The sequence below is a fragment of the Heterodontus francisci genome, chromosome 27 (assembly GCF_036365525.1).
Source record: "Heterodontus francisci isolate sHetFra1 chromosome 27, sHetFra1.hap1, whole genome shotgun sequence".
Taxonomy (NCBI): Eukaryota; Metazoa; Chordata; class Chondrichthyes; order Heterodontiformes; family Heterodontidae; genus Heterodontus; species Heterodontus francisci.
The window spans coordinates 44770232-44793386 of NC_090397.1; the positions used below are offsets into that span (position 1 = coordinate 44770232).

Sequence of the window (23155 nt, forward strand, 5' to 3'; positions counted from 1 at the left end):
GTGGACGAGGGCACAGACTGCAAGGAGGATAAGCAAACTGGCCACAGCACCGTGGTTCAGAGGGCCATTCAAGTGGGGGAAGAAAATGGAAATGTAGTAGTAATAGGAGATAGCATATTTAGGGGAATAGATACAGTTCTCTGCAGCAAAGACAGAGAGTCCTGAAAGTTGTGTTGCCTACCTGGTGCCACGGTTAAGGACGTCTTTTCTGGGCTAGAGAGGAACTTGGAGTGGAAGGGGAAGGATCCAGTTGTCGTGGTCCACGTAGGTACCAACGACATAGGTAGGACTAGGAAAGAGGTTCTGCTGAGGGACTCTGAGCAGCTCGGGGCTAAATTAAAAAGCAGAACCACAAAGGTAATAATCTCCTGATTACTACCTGAGCCATGTGCAAATTGGCTGAGGGTAAATAAGATTACAGAGGTAAATGTGTGGCTCAAAGATTGGTGTGGGAGAAATGGGTTCCGATTCATGGGACACTGGCACCAGTACTGGGGAAAGAGAGAGCTGTTCCATTGGGATGGGCTTCACTTGAACCATGCTGGGACCAGTGTCCTGGCGAATCATATAACTAGGGTTGTAGATAAGGCTTTAAGCTAAATAGTTGGGAGGAGGGTTCAATTGAAGGGAAGTTTAAAAAGTCAAAGTAACGAGAGAGCAGAGGTGCAGGGTAGTGAAGGAGCATGCATTAATGAGAGTGTGACAGGAAGAGACAGAGAATACAAGCATAAGAGTACAGCAGAAATTAGAACCAGAGTAGGTCAAAAGTCAAAGCTTAAGGCTCTTTATCTGGATGCACATAGCATTTGTAACACGATAGATGAGCTGACGGCACAAATAGAAATAAATGAATATGATTTGATAGCTATCACAGAGACATGGTTGCAGGATGGCCAGGACTGGAAACTCGGTGTTCAAGGATATTTGACATTCCGGAAGAATAGGCAGAAAGGAAAAGGAGGTGGGGTAGCTTTGTTAATACAGAAAGGGATCAGTGCAGTTGTGAATAATGATACAGATGCAATAGATCATGATGTAGAATCAGTTTGGGTGGAAATAAGGACTAGCAAGGGAAATAAATCATGGGTGCGAGTGGTCTGTAGGCCCCCGAAGAGTTGCTTCTCTGTAGGACTAAGTATTAATCAGGAAATAATGGAAGGGCACTACAATTATCATGGGTGATTTTAATCTGCATATAGACTGGACAAATCAAATTGGCATGGGTAACATGGAAGATGAATTTGTAGAGTGCATCAGGGATTGTTTCTTTGAACAGTATGTTGCAGAAGCTACCCGGGAACAGGCTATTTTGGATTTGATAATGTATAATGAGGCAGGATTAATAAGAGATATCGTAGTTAAGGATCCTCTAGGGGGAAGCAATCATAACATGGTAGAATTTCAAATTCAGTTTGAGGGTGAGCAACTCGGGTCTCAAACCAGTGTCTTCAACTTAAACAAGAGCAATTACAGAGGTATGAAGAAAGAGTTGTAAAAAGGGGGCTGGCAAAGTCAGCAGATGAGCAGTGGCAGACTTAAGCAGATATTTCATAACACTCAGCAAACATTTGTTCCGAAGGAAGGACTCGATGACAACGATGAACCACCTGTGGATAACAAAAGAAGTTAAGGAGAGTGTCAAATCAAAAACAAAGGCATACAATGCGGTGAAAGCTAGTGGTAAGCCAGAGGATTGGGAATTTTTTAGAACCCAGCAGCGGATGACTGAAAAAACTAATAAAGGGGGAGAAAATTGATTGAGAGTAAATTGGCAAGAAATATAAAAACAAACCGTATGAGCTTCTACGGGTATATAAAAAGGAAGAGAGTAGCTAAAGTAAGTGTGGGACTCTTAGAGGATGAGACTGGGGAATTAATAACAGGGAACAGGGAAATGGCAGATAATTTAAACCAATATTTTACATCGGTCTTCATGGTGAGGACGCTATAAACATCCCAACAATAATAGATGAGCAAGGTATAAATAGGAGGGAGGAACTTGTAATGAGGGAAAAGGTGCTTGACCAGCTAATGAAACTAAAGGCAGACAAGTCGCAAGGACCTGATGGCTTGCATCCAAGGGTTTTAAAAGAAGTGGCTGCAGAGATAGTGGAGGTATTGGTTGTATTATGCCAAAACTCACTGGATTCTGGTACGGTACCAGTGGATTGGAAAACCGCTAATGTGACGCCCTATTCAAGAAAGGAAGGAGACAGAAAGCAGGAAACTATAGACCAGTTAGCTTAACATCAGTCATTGGGAAAATGGTAGAGTCCATTATTACGGAAGAAATAGCAGGATATTTAGAAAAACATAATGCAATCAAACAGAGTCAACATGGTTTTATGAAAGGGAAATCATGTTTGACAAAGTTGTTAAAGAGTTCTTTGAGGATATAACAAACAGAGTGGATAAAGGGGAACTGGTAGATGTAGTGTATTTGGATTTTCAGAAGGCGTTTGATAAGGTGCCACATAAAAGGTTATTGCACAAAATAAGGGTATTGGGGGTAATGTGTTGGCATGGATTGAAGATTGGCTAACACAGAAGGCAGAGAGTCAGGATCAATGGGTCTCTTTCAGGTTGGAAAGCTGTAACTAGTGGGGTGCCACAAGGATTGGTCCTAGGGCCTATATACTATCTATATTAATGACTTGGAGGAAGGGACAGAGTGTGGTGTATTCAAATTTGCTGACGATACAAAAATAGGTGGGAAGGCATGTTGTAATGAGCACACAAAGAATCTGCAAAGGGATATAGATAGGTTAAGTGAGTGGGTAAAAACTTGGCAGATGGAGTTCAATGTGAGAAAGTGTGAGGCCATCCACTTTGGTAGGAAGAATAAAAAGGCAGATTATTATTTAGATGGAGAAAGACTACAAAATACTGCAGTACAGAGGGATCTGGGTGTTCTTGTACATGAAACACAAAAAGTTAGCATGCAGGTGCAACAAGTAATTAGGAAGGCAAATGGAATTTTGGCCTTTATTGCTAGGGGGTTAGAGTTTAAAAATAGGGAAGTCTTGTTACAACTGTACAGGGTGTTGGTGAGGCCACAGCTGGAGTACTGCATACAGTTTTGGTCCCCGTATTTAAGGAAGGATATTCTAGCATTGGAAGCAGTTCAGAAAAGGTGCACTAGACTGATTCCTGGGATGAACGGGTTATCTTATCAAGAACGGCTGAACAGGTTAGGCCCTTATTCATTGGAGTTTAGAAGAATGAAACTTATTGAAATCTTATTGAAACATATAAGATTCAAAGGAGGCTTGACAGGGTAGACGTTGAGAATGTTTCCACTGGTGGGGGAATCTTGAACTAGGGGACATAATTACAGAATAAGGGGTCACACATTTGAAACTGTGATGCAAAGGAATTTCTTCTCTCAGAGGGTGGAGAATCTCTGGATTTCTCTGCCTCAGAGAGTTGTGGAGGCTAGATCACTAAATGTATTTAAGGAGGAGGTAGGTAGATTTTTGAAATTTCGGGGAGTCGAGGGTTATGTTGAGCAGGCCTAAATGAGTTGAGGCCTGGCACAGATCAGCCATGATCTTATTGAATGGCAGGGCAGGCTTGAGGGGCTGAATTATATTTTATTTTTTTATTAAGAGATACAGCACTGAAACAGGTCCTTTGGCCCACCGAGTCTGTGCCGACCAACAACCACCCTTTTATACTAACCCTACAGTAATCCCATATTCCCTATCACCTCCCTACACTAGGGGCAATTTACAATGGCCAATTTACCTATCACCTGCAAGTCTTTGGATGTGGGGGGAAACCGGAGCACCCGGCGAAAATCCACACAGACACGGAGAACTTGCAAACTCCGCACAGGCAGTACCCAGAATCGAACCCGGGTCCCTGGAGCTGTGAGGTTGCGGTGCTAACCACTGCGCCTGAATGGTCTACTCCTGCTCCTATTTCTTATGTTCCTAATGCCATGCTTTCAGATGATGTCACCAAAGGTCAGCGTGTAGATGAGAAGAGGAGGAATACTTCTGGTTTGAGTTGAATTAAGGTCACTTGTTGACTAAACAATATACCACAGTAAAGGCTGGCTCGGGTCTGCAAATGAAGCTCGACCCGAGCCCAACAGAACCATATCCAACCTGGCCCAAGTCCTTTCATTTTTTTCCCACACCCGACTCGACCATCAGTTAACCTAGCTTCTGTTTTTCACTTTGTTGCTTATCTACACAAGCTTTAAAAAACTGTAACAAAACAACCTTTCAAGACCAAAAAAGTACACTAACATTGGAGCCACGTACCGGAGGTGGTGATAGTGTGCCTGACTTGACCCGAGCCCGAATGTCGGACCTGGAAGAGCGACCCAACCTGAACCCGACACATCGTCTGGTCCTGTCGGGTTTAGGTCGGGTAGCCATGCTGTATACCACAGTACATTCATACAGAACTGACTTGTTGAGTGGAACCTAAATTACACAGATTAACCACAAGGGGGCATAGCTGACAAACAAATGACAATAGATATAAAATTTGTTTCAAATTTTGAAAATCACTTTCTTAGCTGATAATTATGTGGGATTACCCCAAAAAGGTTATTTGGACCAATTAGCACACTTGTTTGTTTGCAATAAACTTGTGATTTATAGCATACAGTACCTAGGACCTAGAGTCAAGATTCTTGTTTATATATTTTAATTGCAAATTGAAATATTAATGCCATTACTGTTCGGCCTGCCCTCTGCTGGTTCCACAACTCTGCTGTTCAGCTGGGAGGGAAGCCAGTTTGGGCCATGGATTTCCTCGGCTTCAGTCCACTTTATGTTTTCTGATGGAAGAGAAGGTTTTCAATCCAATATCTTCTATAAGAAATTATGTTTCTATTTTTCAATGACGTCAATATTTCTGGTGGGATAGTTGTACCTTCATTATCATTAAATAGTTTTGTCAGGACTTAGTTAATGTGTTGTCATCAATGCACAATTGGAAAAATCGAACAAGTTTTAAAGTTCTGACAATATGCTTCTCTTGTATTGCTCCCTCCAACACCACCCTCAGTAACCACAAATATTAGCTTCATGTTATATAGTTCAAAATAATCTCTTTAGATATAGTCAGAATTTGCAAGGACAAAATGTGTAATTGTATTGCTTGATGCTCTTCACAATTGTAGTGAAATTAGTCCCAAGGGTTCACGCATACACCATTGTACTAAATTGAGATCCTAATTGTAACATTATAAAATGAAACAGAAGGAAGCCAATTTCTCAACAGAATCCTGAACTCTATAATGGGGATCTGGAGTGAAAACACACCCTTTGTTAATGTAACCATAACTACACTCATCTAGTTTAATGGATTAGTTTGATGAATCTGACCAATTGGTTTTTCTTTTTTTCTTGTGAGATGGAGTGTTCCTCCATTCCAAGATACTCCAACTGCTGGTAAAACTTAATTTTTTGAAACCAGTGAGATCAGACATTGGTTTAGGTTGAGCTTCCAACCTCGGTCTCAGCCAAGGACTCTAGTGCTGTGATTGTGTTTTTTTTTTAGGCCTTTGCTGCCATTTTTAAAAAATGGTTTTAAAAAACACAGACTACCATCATGTAACTCTATTTGATGCTGGTTTTAATGAAATAATTTTAGAAAATTAAGCAATACCAATAGAAGAAACTTAGTTTTTTGTTATTTTGTTTCCAACAGAAAATTTCTTAAGTCAGTAATAACATCTTCAAAAAATCAGTGTTACGAATTATTTCAAAGTCTTTTTTATTATACAGATGAGGGCCGAAGAATAGCCTTACAGATTACTAGGAACGCTGTTTGTCAGTGAAACATAAACTGTCCATTCTGTTTTAATGTCATTCCTGTTTTGATGTCACAGCCATCCTTTGGATTTCACAAAGCATTTCATCTATGTAATTATTTAAATAAGATATAATTTAAGTAAGGTGTGAAGTTTGCAAGTTCTCCCTGTGTCTGCGTGAGTTTTCTCCGGGTGCTCTGGTTTCCTCCCACAAGCCAAAAGACTTGCAGGTTGGTAGGTAAATTGGCCATTATAAACTGCCCCTAGTATAGGTAGGTGGTAGGGAAATATAGAGACAGGTGGGGATGTGGTAGGAATATGGGATTAGTGTAGTATTAGTATATATGGGTGGTTGATGGTCGGCACAGACTCGGTGGGCCGAAGGGCCTGTTTCAGCGCTGTATCTCTAAACTAAACTAAATATAAACAATCCATTAAATGTCTGTACTTAAATTTGAGTATAATTACAAAAAAAGGAAGCAGGTCGATAAAATGTAACACTAGCAGCCTTTTGTTTTGGAACTGAAATTCCTTAGATCAAGCACTTAACACTTCAATGTTTATTTGAAAAAAAAAATCCTTTTCTGTTTCGCTAATAAAGCTCACATACGCAGCTATCAACTGTGTTGCTCACTGTTGACTCTCACTCAAATATAGATGGACAGATATCCCTGTGAGCACAGGACGCTTCTCAATAAAGGGACTGCAGTGCTTGCACTGCTGGGATGGTGTATTTGCAGTGTGACAAGGTTGTACTTGGGTGTTATAATGGAAATATGAACATTAGGACAGAATGTATGACAATTGTGAATGGATTACATCTGCCCTAGTCCAATTAGTCCCAGCCTCTAATTCCTCTACATTTAGTTAATATCCCTAGTGTGCAATTCCTGTCAGTAACAATTAGTTCCTCCTGTACACTCTTGCCTCGTGCTTTTATACCACAATTAAATCTACTTATTAATTTTACTTGCCTCTGATTGGATCCTTCAAGCTTGACTCCGCTGTTGCTTCCAAGATATGTAACGGTGTTAGGTATAGTGCTGCTTCTCCAATTTGGAGCTCCTAACATCGGACACATTGTCTGGTACTGCCCAACCCCTTGTTTATTGCCTTTTAAGGAGAGTGTTGATGCCCACCCACTGCAATTAAACAACTGCAACCAAGCCTCAAGGTGCCAGAGCCACCCCCCACACAGGGACAAAAGACACTGATTTACTGTTTTTATTTTTTAAATGTGCATGTCTGTGCTGTGAGTGGATACATATAGTAAGTTGGCAAATATGTTCTGTCTCTTCTCAGTTTTGTCATAGGTTTGCCAACTCTCATTTAAACTGCCTATAACCCCTTGTAGCTTTCTGCTACCATTTACACTTACTATGTCCCCTAATTTAGTGTCATCTGTAAACTTGGATATCAAACTCTGTATTCCTTTTATTATCAAAGCCATTAATATATATGCTAAAATGTTGAGACCCCAGTACAAACCCTTGGGGAACACCATTTGTTATATTCCACCAATCAAACAACATACCCTTTATCCCTGCTGTCCCTGTCCTACCTTCCAATCACTTACCAACTGGTGTCACAAAGTTCACCAATTCCTTGCACTTTTATTTTTGCTAACAATATCCTGTGTCGGTATATGTCTAATGCTTTCTGGAAGACAATATAGGCAACATCCATAGACAGTTCCATCTACTGTTCCAGTGACCACATTAAAAATAATTCAACTAGATTTGTTAGGCATAACCTATCGTTAACAAATCCATGTTAGCTCTCTATGATTGGCTTATACTTGTCCGAGTGCTCAGTTGCTCTGTCTCTGCTAACAGTAACTTCCTGACAATTGCTGGGTCTGTCATTACTTATTTTCTCCCTCTTTCCCACCTTAAATAATAGAATGTTTTTTTAAATCCAGAGGCCCAATAGCTGAAACTAGCGAGCTTTGGAAAATTATGATTAAGCACCTGCAATTTCCTGACCCATTTCTTTTTAATATTCTGGGTGTGAACAATCAGACATTCAAGATTTGTCTATCTTGGCTCCCATTATTTTCTCCAAACTTTTTTTTTTACTTATTTGAAATTCACCAACTTTAGTTTAGAGATACAGCACTGAAACAGGTCCTTCGGCCCACCGAGTCTGTGCCGACCATCAACCACCCGTTTATGCTAATCCTACACTAATCCCATATTCCTACCAAACATCCCCACCTGTCCCTATATTTCCCTACCACCTACCTATACTAGTGGCAATTTATAATGGCCAATTTACCTACCAACCTGCAAGTCTTTTGGCTTGTGGGAGGAAACCGGAGCACCCAGAGAAAACCCACGCAGACACAGGGAGAACTTGCAAACTCCACACAGTCAGCACCCAGAATTGAACCCGGGTCGCTGGAGCTGTGAGGCTGCAGTGCTAACCACTGCGCCACTGTGCCGCCCTTCTGCCCCTTTAGCTTATTTTTAGTCTGCTGATAATGTTGCATTTTGTCTTCAACTTTGAAAAGGGGTACAGAGTTTGCCGCTTCCTTATTGCCGTAGTTGTGCCTTACAACTGTCTTTAAATGGGTCCACATTCCCCTTTACCACTCTTTCTCTTAATAAATTTATTAAATTTGCTGTTGGCTTTGATATCCTTTCCAAATATTTTTCATATTCTCCATTTTGCAATTCTTACTTTCTTTGTATCCTTTTGTGTTTTTAATCTAGCTCACAGTCTGTTGGATTTCCACTTTTCCTTTTCATTTGTGTCAGCCTTTTAGCTCGATCCTGTCTCATGCCAGATTTGTTGACCATGGTTGCTTAACAACACAAATGGAGCCTTGCCTTTTAGGGATATGTACTGGTTTTAAATAATACCAAATACCTCTTAACCTATTTTCCACTGTTTGTAGGTTTAGCCTTTTATAACTCAGCCCAGTTTACGGTGGTCAATTAATTTGTCATCCCTTCAAAATTTGTCTTATTCTCCTCCTCATCCATAATAACTTAAATTCTAGTTTTGCCACTTTTTCCAGGAGTTTCTTTTATCATCAGATTGTTAACTAATTCTCCACCTCAGAATTTTTATATTTAAGAAAAAAAAAATTGCCAAATTCTGTACCTCTTGCTTACTTAAACCACTTTTTCTTCCTACCCACATTAATCCTGGTGCCCTACAGCTGAAACTTGAGTGTGCGGTTTTATTTTTCAGCTGTTTTCATGCTCTGCCACAATCAATCTTCGTTATGCTCCTGGTCACTTGCACATCCCGCTGGCCAGCATGATAATTTACTTAACTTGACACTTAATGGAATTATAGAATCTTACAGTAAAGATGGAGGCCATTCAGCCACAGTGTGAATGCTGGCTCTTATGTTCTCTGGCTTCTCATGGTTCAAGTTCTGAGATTCATGCTTAATTCTTAACCATTTGTGTTTTTCTCTTCCTTGCTTCAATTTGTTTCTCTCATTTGAAAACTTTTTTTAATCCTGTTTTCATGAAGACTCTCACCAGCCAAGAATGAGGCATATTAATTTTGTCACATGAACATTAATTTTAAACTGTTGCTGGAGTGGAGAGTTGACTTGCTTTGAAGATATCAGCAGTGGCTGGCAAAAAATTTGCATTCGAAGAGACAGTCACCTAGGAAAAGACAATGGGAACTGCTCGCTCATTCAATTACCAGAGGTTGGTCTGGGCAATGGTGATCCACATCTTATCAGTGTAAGAGACAGCATTACACACCTGCTTTGAAATCCACAAACTGCAGGAGTGGTTGTTCCCAAATAAGGGGGTTAGTCACATGACTAATCTGCTGGCCAACTTGGAGTTTTGAATTGTGTTCACAGGACAGTTTGAAGACAGAGACTGAAGATTGCAACTGAACTTGGAACAACAGTCTCTCTCCTGTCTGGCTCTCTCTCTTTCGCTAATCTCAAGAAAGAAAAGACTCCTACATCGAAACAGGTTTTAAAGCATGCACTGGGCCCCAACAAAATGGCAAGACTTACCGGCAACCAAAGACTCTGCATCGAACACAAAGGGACCATAACTAAAACACAGCTATTGCCTCAAACTTTTCCCCTTTATTCTTTCTACTTTTTCTGTCTCTAGTCGCGTGTGGGTTTATCGCGTATTCATGCTAGCTTGGTTGTGTCGCCTATTCGTAGTCATTCACCCAATTGGAGTTTAAGATGAATAAACTTCCACCTTTCTTGTTTAAATCTAAGAAAACCTTTTCCAAAACCAAAGATTTCTTTGTCTTACAATTGGAAAGCAGTGTACAAGGATTCACTGAGGGGGAGCTAAAAACACTATTTTTAAAATTAAACTCCTTTACGGTTAAATCAGGCAAAGGCTGAGAGGGAATCCCTAGACCCCTTTCTCACCTGGTCGTAACACTGTAAATATCCTCCCAGACCCCATACCCCAATCTATCAAAACTGCACAGAATAACACTGCGTAAATTCCTTGCACCCCATGGGAAGCTGGAGTTGTAATCTGGAGGCACTGATATTTTAACAATGTCATGGGAGGTGATGGCATAGTGGTATTGTCACTGGACTAGTAAACCAGAGACCCAGGGTATTACTCTGGGGACATGGGTTAAAATCCCACTACAGCAGAAGGTCGAATTTGAATTCAATTAATAAAAATCTGGAATTCAAAAGCCAGTCTAATAATGGTCATGAAACTATTGTCGATTGTTGTAAAAACTCATCTGGTTCACGAATGGCCTTTTAGGGAAGGAAATCTGCTGTCCTTATCTGTGACTCCAGACCCACAGCAATGTGGTTGACTCTTACGTGCCCTCTGAAATGGCCTAGCAAGCCACTCAGTTGTATCTAACCGCTATGAAGTCAATAAAAAGGAATGAAACCGGACGGATCACCCGGCATCGACCTAGGCACCGGAAATGACAACTGCAAACCCAGCCCTGTCCACCCTGCAAAGTCCTCCTTGCTAACATCTGGGGGCTTGTGCCAAAGTTGGGAGAGCTGTCCCACAGACTAGTCAAACAACAGCCTGACATAGTCATGCTCACGGAATCATACCTGACAGACAATGTCCCAGACACTACCATTACCATCCCTGGGTATGTCCTGTCCCACTGGCAGGACAGACCTAGCCGAGGTGGTGGCACAGTGATATACGATAGTGGGGGAGTTGCCCTGGGAGTCCTCAACATCGATTCTGGACCCCAAGAAGCCTCATGGCATCAGGTCAAACATGGACAAGGAAATCTCCTGCTGATTACCACCTAACGCCCTCCGTCAGCTGATGAGTCAGTACTCCTCCATGTTGAACACCATTTGGAGGAAGCACTGAAGGTGGCAAGGGCACAAAATGTACTCTGGGTGGGGGACTTCAATGTCCATCACCATGAGTGGCTCGGTAGCACTGCTACTGACCGAGTTGGCTAAGTCCTAAAGGACCTATCTGCTAGTCTGGGTATGCGGCAGGTGGTGAGGGAACCAACAAGAGGGGAAAACATACTTGACCTCATACTCCCCAATCTGCCTGCCGCAGATGCATCTGTCCATGACAGTATTGGTAGAAGTGACCACCGCACAGTCGTTGTGGAGACTAAGTCCTGCCTTCACATTGAGGATACCCTCCTTCGTGTTGTGTGGCACTATCACCATGCTAAATGGGATAGGTTTCGGACAGATCTAGCAGTGCAATACTGGACATCCATGAGGCGCCGTGTGCCATCAGCAGCGGCAGAATTGTACTCAACCACAATCTGCAACCTCATGTCCAGGCATATCCCCCACTCTACCATTAATATCAAGGCAGGAGACCAAACCTGGTTCAATGAAGAGTGCAGGAAGGCATGCCAGGAGCAGTGCCAGGCATACCTAAAAATGAGGTGTCAACCTGGTGAAGCTATAACACAGGACTATCTGCGTGCCAAACTGCGTAAGCAGCATGCGATAGAGCTAGGCGATCCCATAACCAACGGATCAGATCTAAGCTCTGCAGTCCTGCCACATCCAGCCGTGAATGGTGGTGAACAATTAAACAACTAACTGGAGGAGGTGGCTCCACAACTATCCCCATCCTCAACGATGGAGGAGCCCAGCACATCAGTGCGAAAGATAAGGCTGAAACATTTGCAACAATCTTCAGCCAGAAGTGCCGAGTTGATGATCCATCTCGGCCTCCTTCTGAAGTCCCCAGCATCGCACATGCCAGACTTTAGCCAATTCAATTCACTCCACATGATATCAAGAAATAACTGAAGGCGCTGGATACTGCAAAGGCTATGGGCCCTGACAATATTCGGGCAATAGTACTGAAGACCTGCGCTCCAGAACTTGCCATGCTCCAGAACTTGCCGTGCCCTTAGCCAAGCTGTTCCAGTGCAGCTACAACACTGGCATCGACCCTGCAATGTGGAAAATTGCCCAGGTATGTCCTGTACACAAAAAGCGGGATAAGTCCAACCCGGCCAATTACCGCCCCATCTGCCTACTCTCAATCATCAGTAAAGTGATTGAGGATGTCATCAACAGTGCCATCAAGCAGCACTTGCTTAGCAATAACTTGCTCATTGACGCTCAGGGCCACTCAGCTCCTACCTCATTACAGCCTTGGTTCAAACATCGACAAAAGAGCTGAACTCACGAGGTGAGGTGTGAGTAACTGCCCTTGACATCAAGGCAGCATTTGACCGAGTATGGCAGCAAGGAGCCCTAGCAAAACTGAGGTCAATGGGAATCGGGGGGGAAACCCCTCCACTGGTTGGAAACATACCTAGCGCAAAGGAAGATGGTTGTGGTTGTTGGAGGTCAATCATCTGAGCTCCAGGACATCACTGCAGGAGTTCCTCAGGGTAGTGTCCTAGGCCCAACCATATTCAGCTGCTTCATCAATGACCTTCCTTCAATCATAAGGTCAGAAATGGGGATGTTTGCTGATGATTGCACAATGTTCAGCACCATTCGTGACTCCTCAGATACTGAAGCAGTCCGTGTAGAAATGCAGCAAGACCTGGACAATATCCAGGCTTAGGCTGATAAGTGGCAAGTAACATTCGCGCCACACAAGTGCCAGGCAATGACCATCTCCAACAAGAGAGAATCTAACCATCTCCCCTTGACATTCAATGGCATTACAATTGCTGAAACCCCCACTATCAACATCCTCGGGGCTACCATTGACCAGAAACTGAACACGAGTAGCCATATAAATACCGTGGCTACAAGAGCAGGTCAGAGGTTAGGAATCCTGCAGCGAGTAACTTACCTCCTGACTCCCCAAAGCCTGTCCACCATCTACAAGGCACAAGTCAGGAGTGTGATGGAATACTCTCCACTTGCCTGGATGGGTGCAGCTCCAACAACACTCAAGAAGCTCGACACCATCCAGGACAAAGCAGCCCACTTGATTGGCACCCCATCTACAAGTATTCACTCCCTCCACCACCGACGCACAGTGGCAGCAGTGTGTACCATCTGCAAGATGCACTACAGCAACGCACCAAGGCTCCTTAGATAGCACCGTCCAAACCCGCTACCTCTACCAACTAGAAGGACAAGGGCAGCAAATGCATGGGAACACCACCACCTGCACGTTCCCCTCCAAGTCACACACCATCCTGACTTGGAACTATATCGCTGTTCCTTCACTGAGGCTGGGTCAAAATCCTGGAACTCCCTTCCTAACAACACTGTGGGTGTACCTACCCCACATGGACTGCAGTGGTTCAAGAAGGCATCTCACCACCACCTTCTCAAGGGCAATTAGGGATGGGCAATAAATGCTGGCCTGGCCAGTGACACCCACATCTGATGAATAAAAAATAAATACTCTAGATTAAATTAAACAGTGTTAGGAGTACAGTACAGATCAGACCTGTATTGAGGAGACTTTGGGCATTATATATTGTTGCAATGGTTGCAACTGGTTAATTTTAGGTTATGCTCAATTCCTTTTATCTAAACTGATGAATCTTAAGGATATGAGTTAAAACATTAAACTTGCAGAAAACCTGGTAGGAAAATTTGGGATTATAATAAATCTTAGTTTGCTGCATTGTCTTGGAACTATTGATGTGTATTTGAAGTCTTTGTTCATGGGTGAATGTATAATTTCTCCTTTTGTCTATTTTTCTATCCAGGCCCATAAAGTCCAAGTCCATAGCAGAGGTGGGAAAGTGATCTGCCTGGGAACAATCTATGGAAATGTAGATATACAGACCTCTAATAAAGGAGTAAGTTAAATTAATCCATTTTATTAAGCAGTTTTAATAATGAGATTTCACAGTGCACTGGAGGCAGGCGATGCCCTTGAACGGTAAGTTAAATAATCCCTTCACAAATATAAGAAAGGAAAGTCAGGATCAGAATAGGGCCATTAAGAGGCATTCAGGATAAAATCACAAGCAGAGGTAATAAAATAGCAGAAATATTTAATAATTATTTTCTCAGTATTTACCAGGGAGACAGATCAAGTGGACATGATATTGAAAGATCATTACTGCATTCAAAATAAGAGGAGAAATAGTAAGTAAACTAATCAAACTTGGAAGATAAACTCAAACCATGGTGCAGACGAATTCCATCCGCATATTCTAAACAAATCTGGGGAAGGGATAGCAGAGGCTCTATTGCATGTATTTGACAATTCATTAGAAAATGGTATAGTGCCAGAGGACTTCAGATGTGGGTAGATAATGTTATAGGTATATTTAAAAAGGGAGATAGAACATGTCCAGGGAACTATAGACCAGTCATCTTAACATTGGCAGTAGGAAAAATAATGGAATCCCTACTAAAGGAGAAAATAGAAAATCATCTCAAACAAAAATAATGAACAGTCAAAATGAATTTCAAAAGGAATGTCTGCTTGACCAACTGTTTGAATTAGAAGAATATTACAGCGCAGTACAGGCCCTTCGGCCCTCGATGTTGCGCCGATCATCTGACCTACACTATTCCATTTACATCCATATGTCTATCCAATGACCACTTAAATGCCCTTAAAGTTGGCGAGTCTACTACTGTTGCAGGCAGGGCGTTCCACGCCCCTACTACTCTCTGCGTAAAGAAACTACCTCTGACATCTGTCCTATATCTTTCACCCCTCAACTTAAAGCTATGTCCCCTCGTGTTTGCCATCCTCATCCGAGGAAAAAGACTCTCACTATCCACCCTATCTAACCCTCTGATTATCTTGTATGTCTCTATTAAGTCACCTCTCCTCCTCCTTCTCTCTAACGAAAACAACCCCAAGTCCCTCAGCCTTTCCTCGTAAGACCTTCCTTCCATACCAGGCAACATCCTAGTAAATCTCCTCTGCACCCTTTCCAAAGCTTCGACATCCTTCCTATAATGCGGTGACCAGAACTGCACGCAATACTCCAGGTGCGGCCTCACCAGAGTTTTGTACAGCTGCATCATGACCCCGTGGCTCTGAAACTCGATCCCCCTACTAATAAAGGCTAACACACCATATGCCTTCTTAACAGCCCTATTAACCTGGGTAGCAACTTTCAGGGATTTATGTACCTGGATACCAAGATCTCTCTGCTCATCTACACTACCAAGAATCTTCCCATTAGCCCAGTACTCTGCATTGCTGTTACTCCTTCCAAAGTGAATCACCTCACACTTCTCCGCATTAAACTCCATTTGCCATCTCTCAGCCCAGCTCTGCAGCCTATCTATGTCCCTCTGTACCCTACAACACCCTTCGACACTATCCACAACTCCACCGACCTTCGTGTCATCCGCAAATTTACTAACCCACCCTTCTACACCCTCATCCAGGTCGTTTATAAAAATGACAAACAGCAGTGGCCCCAAAACAGAACCTTGCGGTACACCACTAGTAACTAAACTCCAGGATGAGCATTTGCCATCAACCACCACCCTCTGTCTTCTTTCAGCTAGCCAATTTCTGATCCAAAGCTCTAAATCACCTTCAACCCCATACTTGCGTATTTTCTGCAATAGCCTACCGTGGGGAACCTTATCAAACGCCTTACTGAAATCCATATACACCACATCCACGGCTTTACCCTCATCCACCTGTTTGGTCACCTTCTCGAAAAACTCAATAAGGTTTGTGAGGCACGACCTACCTTTCACAAAACCGTGCTGACTATCGCAAATGAACTTATTCTTTTCAAGATGATTATAAATCCTGTCTCTTATAACCTTTTCCAACATTTTACCCACAACCGAAGTAAGGCTCACAGGTCTATAATTACCAGGGCTGTCTCTACTCCCCTTCTTGAACAAGGGGACAACATTTGCTATCCTCCAGTCCTCCGGCACTACTCCTGTCGACAATGACGACTTAAAGATCAACAACAACGGCTCTGCAATCTCCTCCCTGGCTTCCCAGAGAATCCTAGGATAAATCCCATCTGGCCCAGGGGACTTATCTATTTTCACTCTTTCCAAAATTGCTAACACCTCCTCCTTGTGAATCTCAATCCCATCTAGCCTAGTAGGCTGTATCTCAGTAATCTCCTCGGCAACATTTTCTTTCTCTACTGTAAATACTGACGAAAAATATTCATTTAACGCTTCCCCTATCTCCTCTGATTCCGCACACAACTTCCCACTACTATCCTTGATTGGCCCTGTTCTAACTCTTATCATTCGTTTATTCCTGATATACCTATAGAAAGCCTTAGGGTTTTCTTTGATCCTATCCGCCAATGACTTCTCGTGTCCTCTCCTTGCTCTTCTTAGCCCTCCCTTTAGATCCTTCCTGGCTAGCTTGTAACTCTCAAGCGCCCTAACTGAGCCTTCACGTCTCATCCTAACATAAGCCGCCCTCTTCCTCTTGACAAGCGCTTCAACTTCTTGAGTAAACCACGGCTCCCTTGCTCGACAACTTCCTCCCTGCCTGACAGGTACATACTTATCAAGGACACGCATTAGCTGCTCCTTGAATAAGCTCCACATTTCGTTTGTGCCCATCCCCTGCAGTTTCCTTCCCCATCCTACACATCCTAAATCTTGCCTAATCGCGTCATAATTTCCTTTCCCCCAGCTATAATTCTTGCCCTGCGGTATATACCTGTCCCTGCCCATCGCTAAGGTAAACCTAACCGAATTGTGATCACTATCGCCAAAGTGCTCACCTACATCTAAATCAAACACCTGGCCGGGTTCATTACCCAGTACCAAATCCAATGTGGCATCGCCCCTGGTTGGCCTGTCCACATACTGTGTCAGAAAACCCTCCTGCACACACTGGACAAAAACAGACCCATCTAAAGTACTCGAACTATAGTATTTCCAGTCAATATTTGGAAAGTTAAAGTCCCCCATAACCACTACCCTGTTACTCTCGCTCCTGTCGAGAATCATCTTCGCTATCCTTTCCTCTACATCTCTGGAACTATTCGGAGGTCTATAGAAAACTCCCAACAGGGTGACCTCTCCTCTCCTGTTTCTAACCTCGGCCCAGACTACCTCAGTCGACGAGTCCTCAAACGTCCTTTCTGCCGCTGTAATACTTTCCTTGATTAACAATGCCACACCCCCCCCTCTTTTACCCTCTTCTCTGTTCTTTCTGAAACATCTAAATCCCGGAACCTGCAACATCCATTCCTGCCCCTGCTCTACCCATGTCTCCGAAATGGCCACAACATCAGGATCCCAGGTACCAACCCATGCTGCAAGCTCACCCACCTTATTCCGGATGCTCCTGGCGTTGAAGTAGACACACTTTAAACCAAGTTCTTGCTTGCCAGTGCCCTCTTGTGTCCCTGTAACCTTATCCCCTACCTCACTACTCTCAACAGCCTGTACACTGGCACTGCAATTTAGGTTCCCATTCCCCTGCTGATTTAGTTTAAACCCCCCCGAAGAGCACTAACAAATCTCCCCCCCAGGATATTGGTACCCCTCTGGTTCAGGTGAAGACCATCCTGTTTGTAGAGGTCCCACCTACCCCAGAAAGAGCCCCAATTATCCAGGAAACCAAAACCCTCCCTCCTACACCATCCCTGCAGCCACGTGTTCAACTCCTCTCTCTCCCTATTCCTCTCTTCGCTAGCACGTGGCACAGGCAACAACCCAGAGATAACAACTCTGGTTGTTCTCGCTCTAAGCTTCCACCCTAGCTCCCTGAATTTCTGCCTTAAATCCCCATCTCTCTTCCTACCTATGTCGTTGGTGCCTATGTGGACCACGACTTGGGGGTGCTCCCCCTCCCCCTTAAGGATCCCAAAAACACGATCGGAGACATCACGTACCCTGGCACCTGGGAGGCAACACACCAACCGTGAGTCTCTCTCGTTCCCACAGAACCTCCTATCTGTTCCCCTAACTATGGAGTCCCCAATGACTAATGCTCTGCTCCTCTTCCCTTTTCCCTTCTGAGCAACAGGGACAGACTCTGTGCCAGAGACCTGCACCCCATTGCTTACCCCTGGTAAGTCGTCCCCCCCAACAGTATCCAAAACGGTATACCTGTTGTTGAGGGAAACGGCCACAGGGGATCCCTGCACTGCCTGCTGGTTCCCTTTCCTTCCCCTGACGGTAACCCATCTACCTACTTCTTTTACCTGAGGTGTGACTGCCTCCCTATAACTCCTGTCAATAATCCCCTCCGCCTCCCGAATGATCCGAAGTTCATCCAGCTCCAGCTCCAGTTCCCTAACGCGGTCTGTGAGGAGCTGGAGTTGGGTGCACTTCCCGCAGATGCAGTCAGCAGGGACACTCTTGGCGACCCCTACCTCCCACATTCTGCAGGAGGAACATACAACTGCCTTTACCTCCATTCCCACTATTCTAGATTCCCAATAAATCTACTGAAAAACCAAACGAAAAAAAAAGTCAAAACTTGTTCGCTTAGCAATCCGACGGACTGAAGTTTTAAATAAAAAGCTTACCTTATCAACACCCTAGAGTCCTTTTTTTTTGGTTAGAGGAGGAGGGTGGGTGGGAGACACTACACGTGTAGTGTCTCGGGTACTGCCACTGCCCAAATGTCTCGGGTACTGCCACTGCCCAATTCTTTGAAGAAGTAACAGAGTAAACAAAGGTAATGTAATGGATGTAATATCTCTAGATTTCTAGAAAGCATTCGTTAAATTACAGCATAGAGACTAACGAGTAAGGTCAGAGCATACAGAGTCGAGGGACAAGTAGAAGATGGATAGCTGGCTGGCTGAAATACATTAAAGCAGAAAGTAGGGGTAAAGGGTGGCTATTCAGAATGGTAGAAAGTGTTGCTCCAAGGATCAGTGCTGGGAACACTGTTCACAATTTCTGTTAACAATTTAGGCGTTGGAATCAAAAGCACAATTTTTAAATTTGCAGACAACACCGAATTGGGAGTTTAGTTTAGTTTAGAGATACAGCACTGAAACAGGCCCTTCGGCCCACCGAGTCTGTGCCGACCATCAACCACCCATTTATACTATTCCTACACTAATTCCATATTCCTACCACATCCCCACCTGTCCCTATATTTCCCTCCCACCTACCTATACTAGGGGCAATTGCTAATGGCCAATTTACCTATCAACCTGCAAGTCTTTGGCATGTGGGAGGAAACCGGAGCACCCGGAGGAAACCCACGCAGACACAGGGAGAACTTGCAAACTCCACACAGGCAGTACCCGGAATTGAACCCGGGTCGCTGGAGCTGTGAGGCTGCGGTGCTAACCACTGCGCCACTGTGCCGCCCGTGGGAGGAATAGTCAACACTGAAGGACTGCAACAAATTCCAAGACGCCATTAATAAACATGCAGAATGGGCATATAATTGCAGATGAATTTCAACCTAGATAAGTGCGACCTATTACATTTTGGTAAGAAAAATAAGGAGGTTTTATATTACTTGGCAAATAAAAATCCAGATGGGATAGAGAAACAAAGGGATCTGGGAGTACAAATGCACAAATCACTAAATTGCAATGCAGATCAATAAGATTATAATGAAATGAAACCAAGCAGTAGGGTTTATTTTTAGAGGGATGGATTGAAAAGTAGAAACTACATAGACCCTTGGTTAGATCACACTTGGTTGTCATATTATAAAATAGATATAGAGGCACAGGGTGCAAAAAAGATTTACAAGGATAATACCAGAACTGCAACGTTATACTCATCAGGAAAGAATGAACAGCTGTGTCTCTTTACTGTTGAAAAGAGGAAGGCTGAAGGGTGACCACAGGTATTTATCAAAAGCTTTCTTAATCTTAGCGTAGAGACAGAGAGTGTGTTTCCACTTGGGAGGTGGGGGGGGGGGGGGGGCAGGGGTTGGAGAGTAAAACTAGAGGCCATCAATGTAAGATAGTCACCAATAAATCAAATAGGGAATTCAGAAGAAACTTCTTTACCCTGAGAGTGGTGAGAATGTAGAGCTCGCTACCATAGGGAGTAGTTGAAGTGAATAATATGGATACAGTTAAGGGGATACTCGATAAGCATTTGAAGGAGAAGGAAATAGTGGGTTATACTGATGTTTAGATGAGGAAGGATGGGTGGAAGTTCAATTGGAGCATGGACTGGTTGTACTGAATGGCCTGTTCCTGCTGTATATTCAATGTAATTCCTAGCCAGAGACTAGTAAACAGAGACTGGGGCAGAATTTTAATTGGCAAGGCGAGGCATGCATGGGTGTAAGTGGGGGAGTTAAATCACCAAAAAATGGTCTTGAGTCGGGAACCTGACATCCTGCCCATTTCTGGGTTTGAGGGCAAGCAGGGAACTCCCATGCAGTTGTTGGGAAAGTAATTAAAATATTCAAATAGGTCATTAGTTTTCACTTAAACCCTACATTCTGGCTTTAACAGCTAGCATATAGATTCCTCGAACTCTCTATCTAGGATTCACGGGGTGAGGGTACTGCAGGGAATGATAGTTTAATGAAACTGACATGCTGGGAAGACTTTAAAGACTGAAATTATTAAGCTTGTGGTCAGCCATGGCAAAAGACTGAAATTACTACATTAAATGTCAATTTTGACATTTTGGAGTTACTTTTAAGTGCCTTCAAGTATACTTTCCTTCATCTAAACTCCCTTGCTGTCAGCTTCACTGCAGCATGGGAGCAACTTATGCAGCGATAACCTGACCTCTGAGGAACAAGAAGACCTATATCAGCTGCTTTCTTAGCCACGTGCTACTTCACAAGGCAGAGGGGATGGATATGGAGATTCAGCTGCAAGGAGACAAGATCTCAACACAGGGTCTACAGGCAGAGGATCTGCTCTCTCGACATGCTCAAGCACTAGTGCTTCAGGAGGCTCAGGCTTTTATGACAGATCATTGCTGACGACTGCAGGCTCCTAGAACAAGACCACCTTCCCATTGGACCTGGTGGGTGCATATTTCCAGTGGCCTTCAAGGTGGGTGTCCACCACACCCCACCCACCAGTGTCTGCCTCTCCCCCAAAGTTGTGCATTCTCTTGCTGCAAGGAAAGAAAGCAGAGAATTGTGAGTTTTAGAAATGGATTGTGTGGAGAAGAGGGAATGACATTTGTGGGCAGTGACTAAGGAATGGGTGTGAGATGGCACAAAGATGTGAGTGATTCTGAGTGTTGGCTGTTCTGAGAGGAATGTGAGGAGATGCCTGGAGAGCAGAAGAATGCTGTGAAATTCAGAGTGTGGGTCTTAGCGCCTGAAAGTGTTATGCCACTCGCCTTTTCTGCCATCCTGAGGTCCTTGATCCGCTTGGTGCACTATTTCCAGGTTGGAGGGATCACGCTCTTGCTGCTGACTTCCTTAGCCTTTTCCACGCTTGCTTGATTTTAGAGTCTGGCCACTTCCTCCTGTCCTTCGGAAACTTAATCTCAGTTCAGTCCTGCAGATCCTGCAGCAGGATCTCCAGGTAAGAGTGAGAGACTTGGGGGAGGTGGGGCAGCCTTTCCTGGTCATCTCTCCATTTCTGTGGTTGCTGCAGTCTCAGGAAACCATGTCTAGGTCAACCATTCTGAGCCATGCTGGCGTCCCTTTAATTAGAAATCCTTCCTTTGACAGATTTTGCGTGCCATCCCTCTAGTCTGAAACCCAGAAGCAGGATGCCAAGGCCATAGCTCCATTCAAGAGCAAAGGCAAAACTTGTTGCAGATTCCAATGGGTTCCCAACCCACTAACAGTCCCAGCCAAAACAATGTTTCACTCTAGTGATGTGTTTACTGGGCTGTTCAATGTAGGTCACACTACTAATGAGGATGGCCTAGGCAACTGCAGTAGCTTCTTCCCCAGCAAGGGACAGTCACCTTTCATTTACACTGTGGACCCCATTGGTATGACCACGTTCTTGACCCAGGAATATTCAAAAGTGTTGCAACTCAAAGCTAACTTCAGTTTCAAGATGAAAGTAATTGCATGGAGAATTGATAAACATTTTTTAATAGCTTGCTTTTAGTGAACAACCTCTTCCCCATTTGCCCATTGCCTATTAAAGAAAGACTTGCATTTATATAGCAACTTTCCTGACCCTAGATTGACCCAAAATGCTTTACAACCAATGAAGCACTTTACAATCTGTAGTTACTGTTTTAATGTAGGAAACGGGCAGCCTATTTGCACACAGCAAGCCCCTGCAAACAGTAATGTGGTATGACCAGCTAATCTGATTTTTTTTTTGTGTGATGTTCTTTTGAGGGATAATTATCAGCCGGGACACTGGGGATAAACTCTCCTGCTCCTCTTCAAAATAATGCCATGGGACCATTTATGTCCACCTTGGAAAGCAGGCCTCCGTTTAACATCCAAAAGACAGTACATACGAATTAGGAGCAGGCCACTTGGCCCCTCAAGCCTGCTCCATCATGCAATAAGATCATGGCTGATCTGATTGTAACCTCAACTCCACATTCCTGCCTACCAATAACCTTTCACTCCCTTGCTTATCAAGAATCTATCTACTTCTGCCTTTAAAAATATTTTAAAACTGCCTTTTGAGAAAGAGAATTCCAAAGACTCATGACCCTCAGAGAAAAATGTTTTCCTCATCTCCGTCTTAAATGGGCGACCCTAGTTCTAGAGTCTCCCACAAGGGGAAACATCCTCTCCACATCCACCCTTTCAAGGCCCCTCAGATCTTGTAAGTTTCAATCAAGTCACCTTTGACAGTGCAACATTCTCTCAGTACTTCACTGGATGTTAGCCCAGATTGTGTGCTCAAGTCTCTGGAGTGGGACTTGAACCGATAGCCTTGTGGCTCAGAGGTAAGAGTGCTACCAACTGAGCCACAGCAAAACACCAGCTCCCAATGGCATTATGTTAACAAGTGTAGTGTTGGGATGCAGACAAAGCGTAACCTGGTCTCACTCATCTTGTATGTCGCTCTCTGCATTTTACTACTACATGAAGCAGCTCATTGGGTGCACAAGTGCATTATATCCCTATCCTGCCACTGCGAAAATGCATGGATGTTTGACATTAACAGAATTAAGACCCAAATAAA

General features: G+C 43.6%; 1 protein-coding gene across 1 annotated transcript in view; it reads left to right on the top strand.

Moving 5' to 3' along the window:
* Positions 1-23155, top strand: part of fam185a (family with sequence similarity 185 member A) — a 76613-nt gene that overhangs the window by 4839 nt on the left and 48619 nt on the right. Inside the window, exon 3 of the mRNA XM_068059739.1 lies at positions 13886-13978. Coding sequence (XP_067915840.1) covers positions 13886-13978 — 93 coding nt within the window. The remainder of the gene's footprint in view (positions 1-13885; positions 13979-23155) is intronic.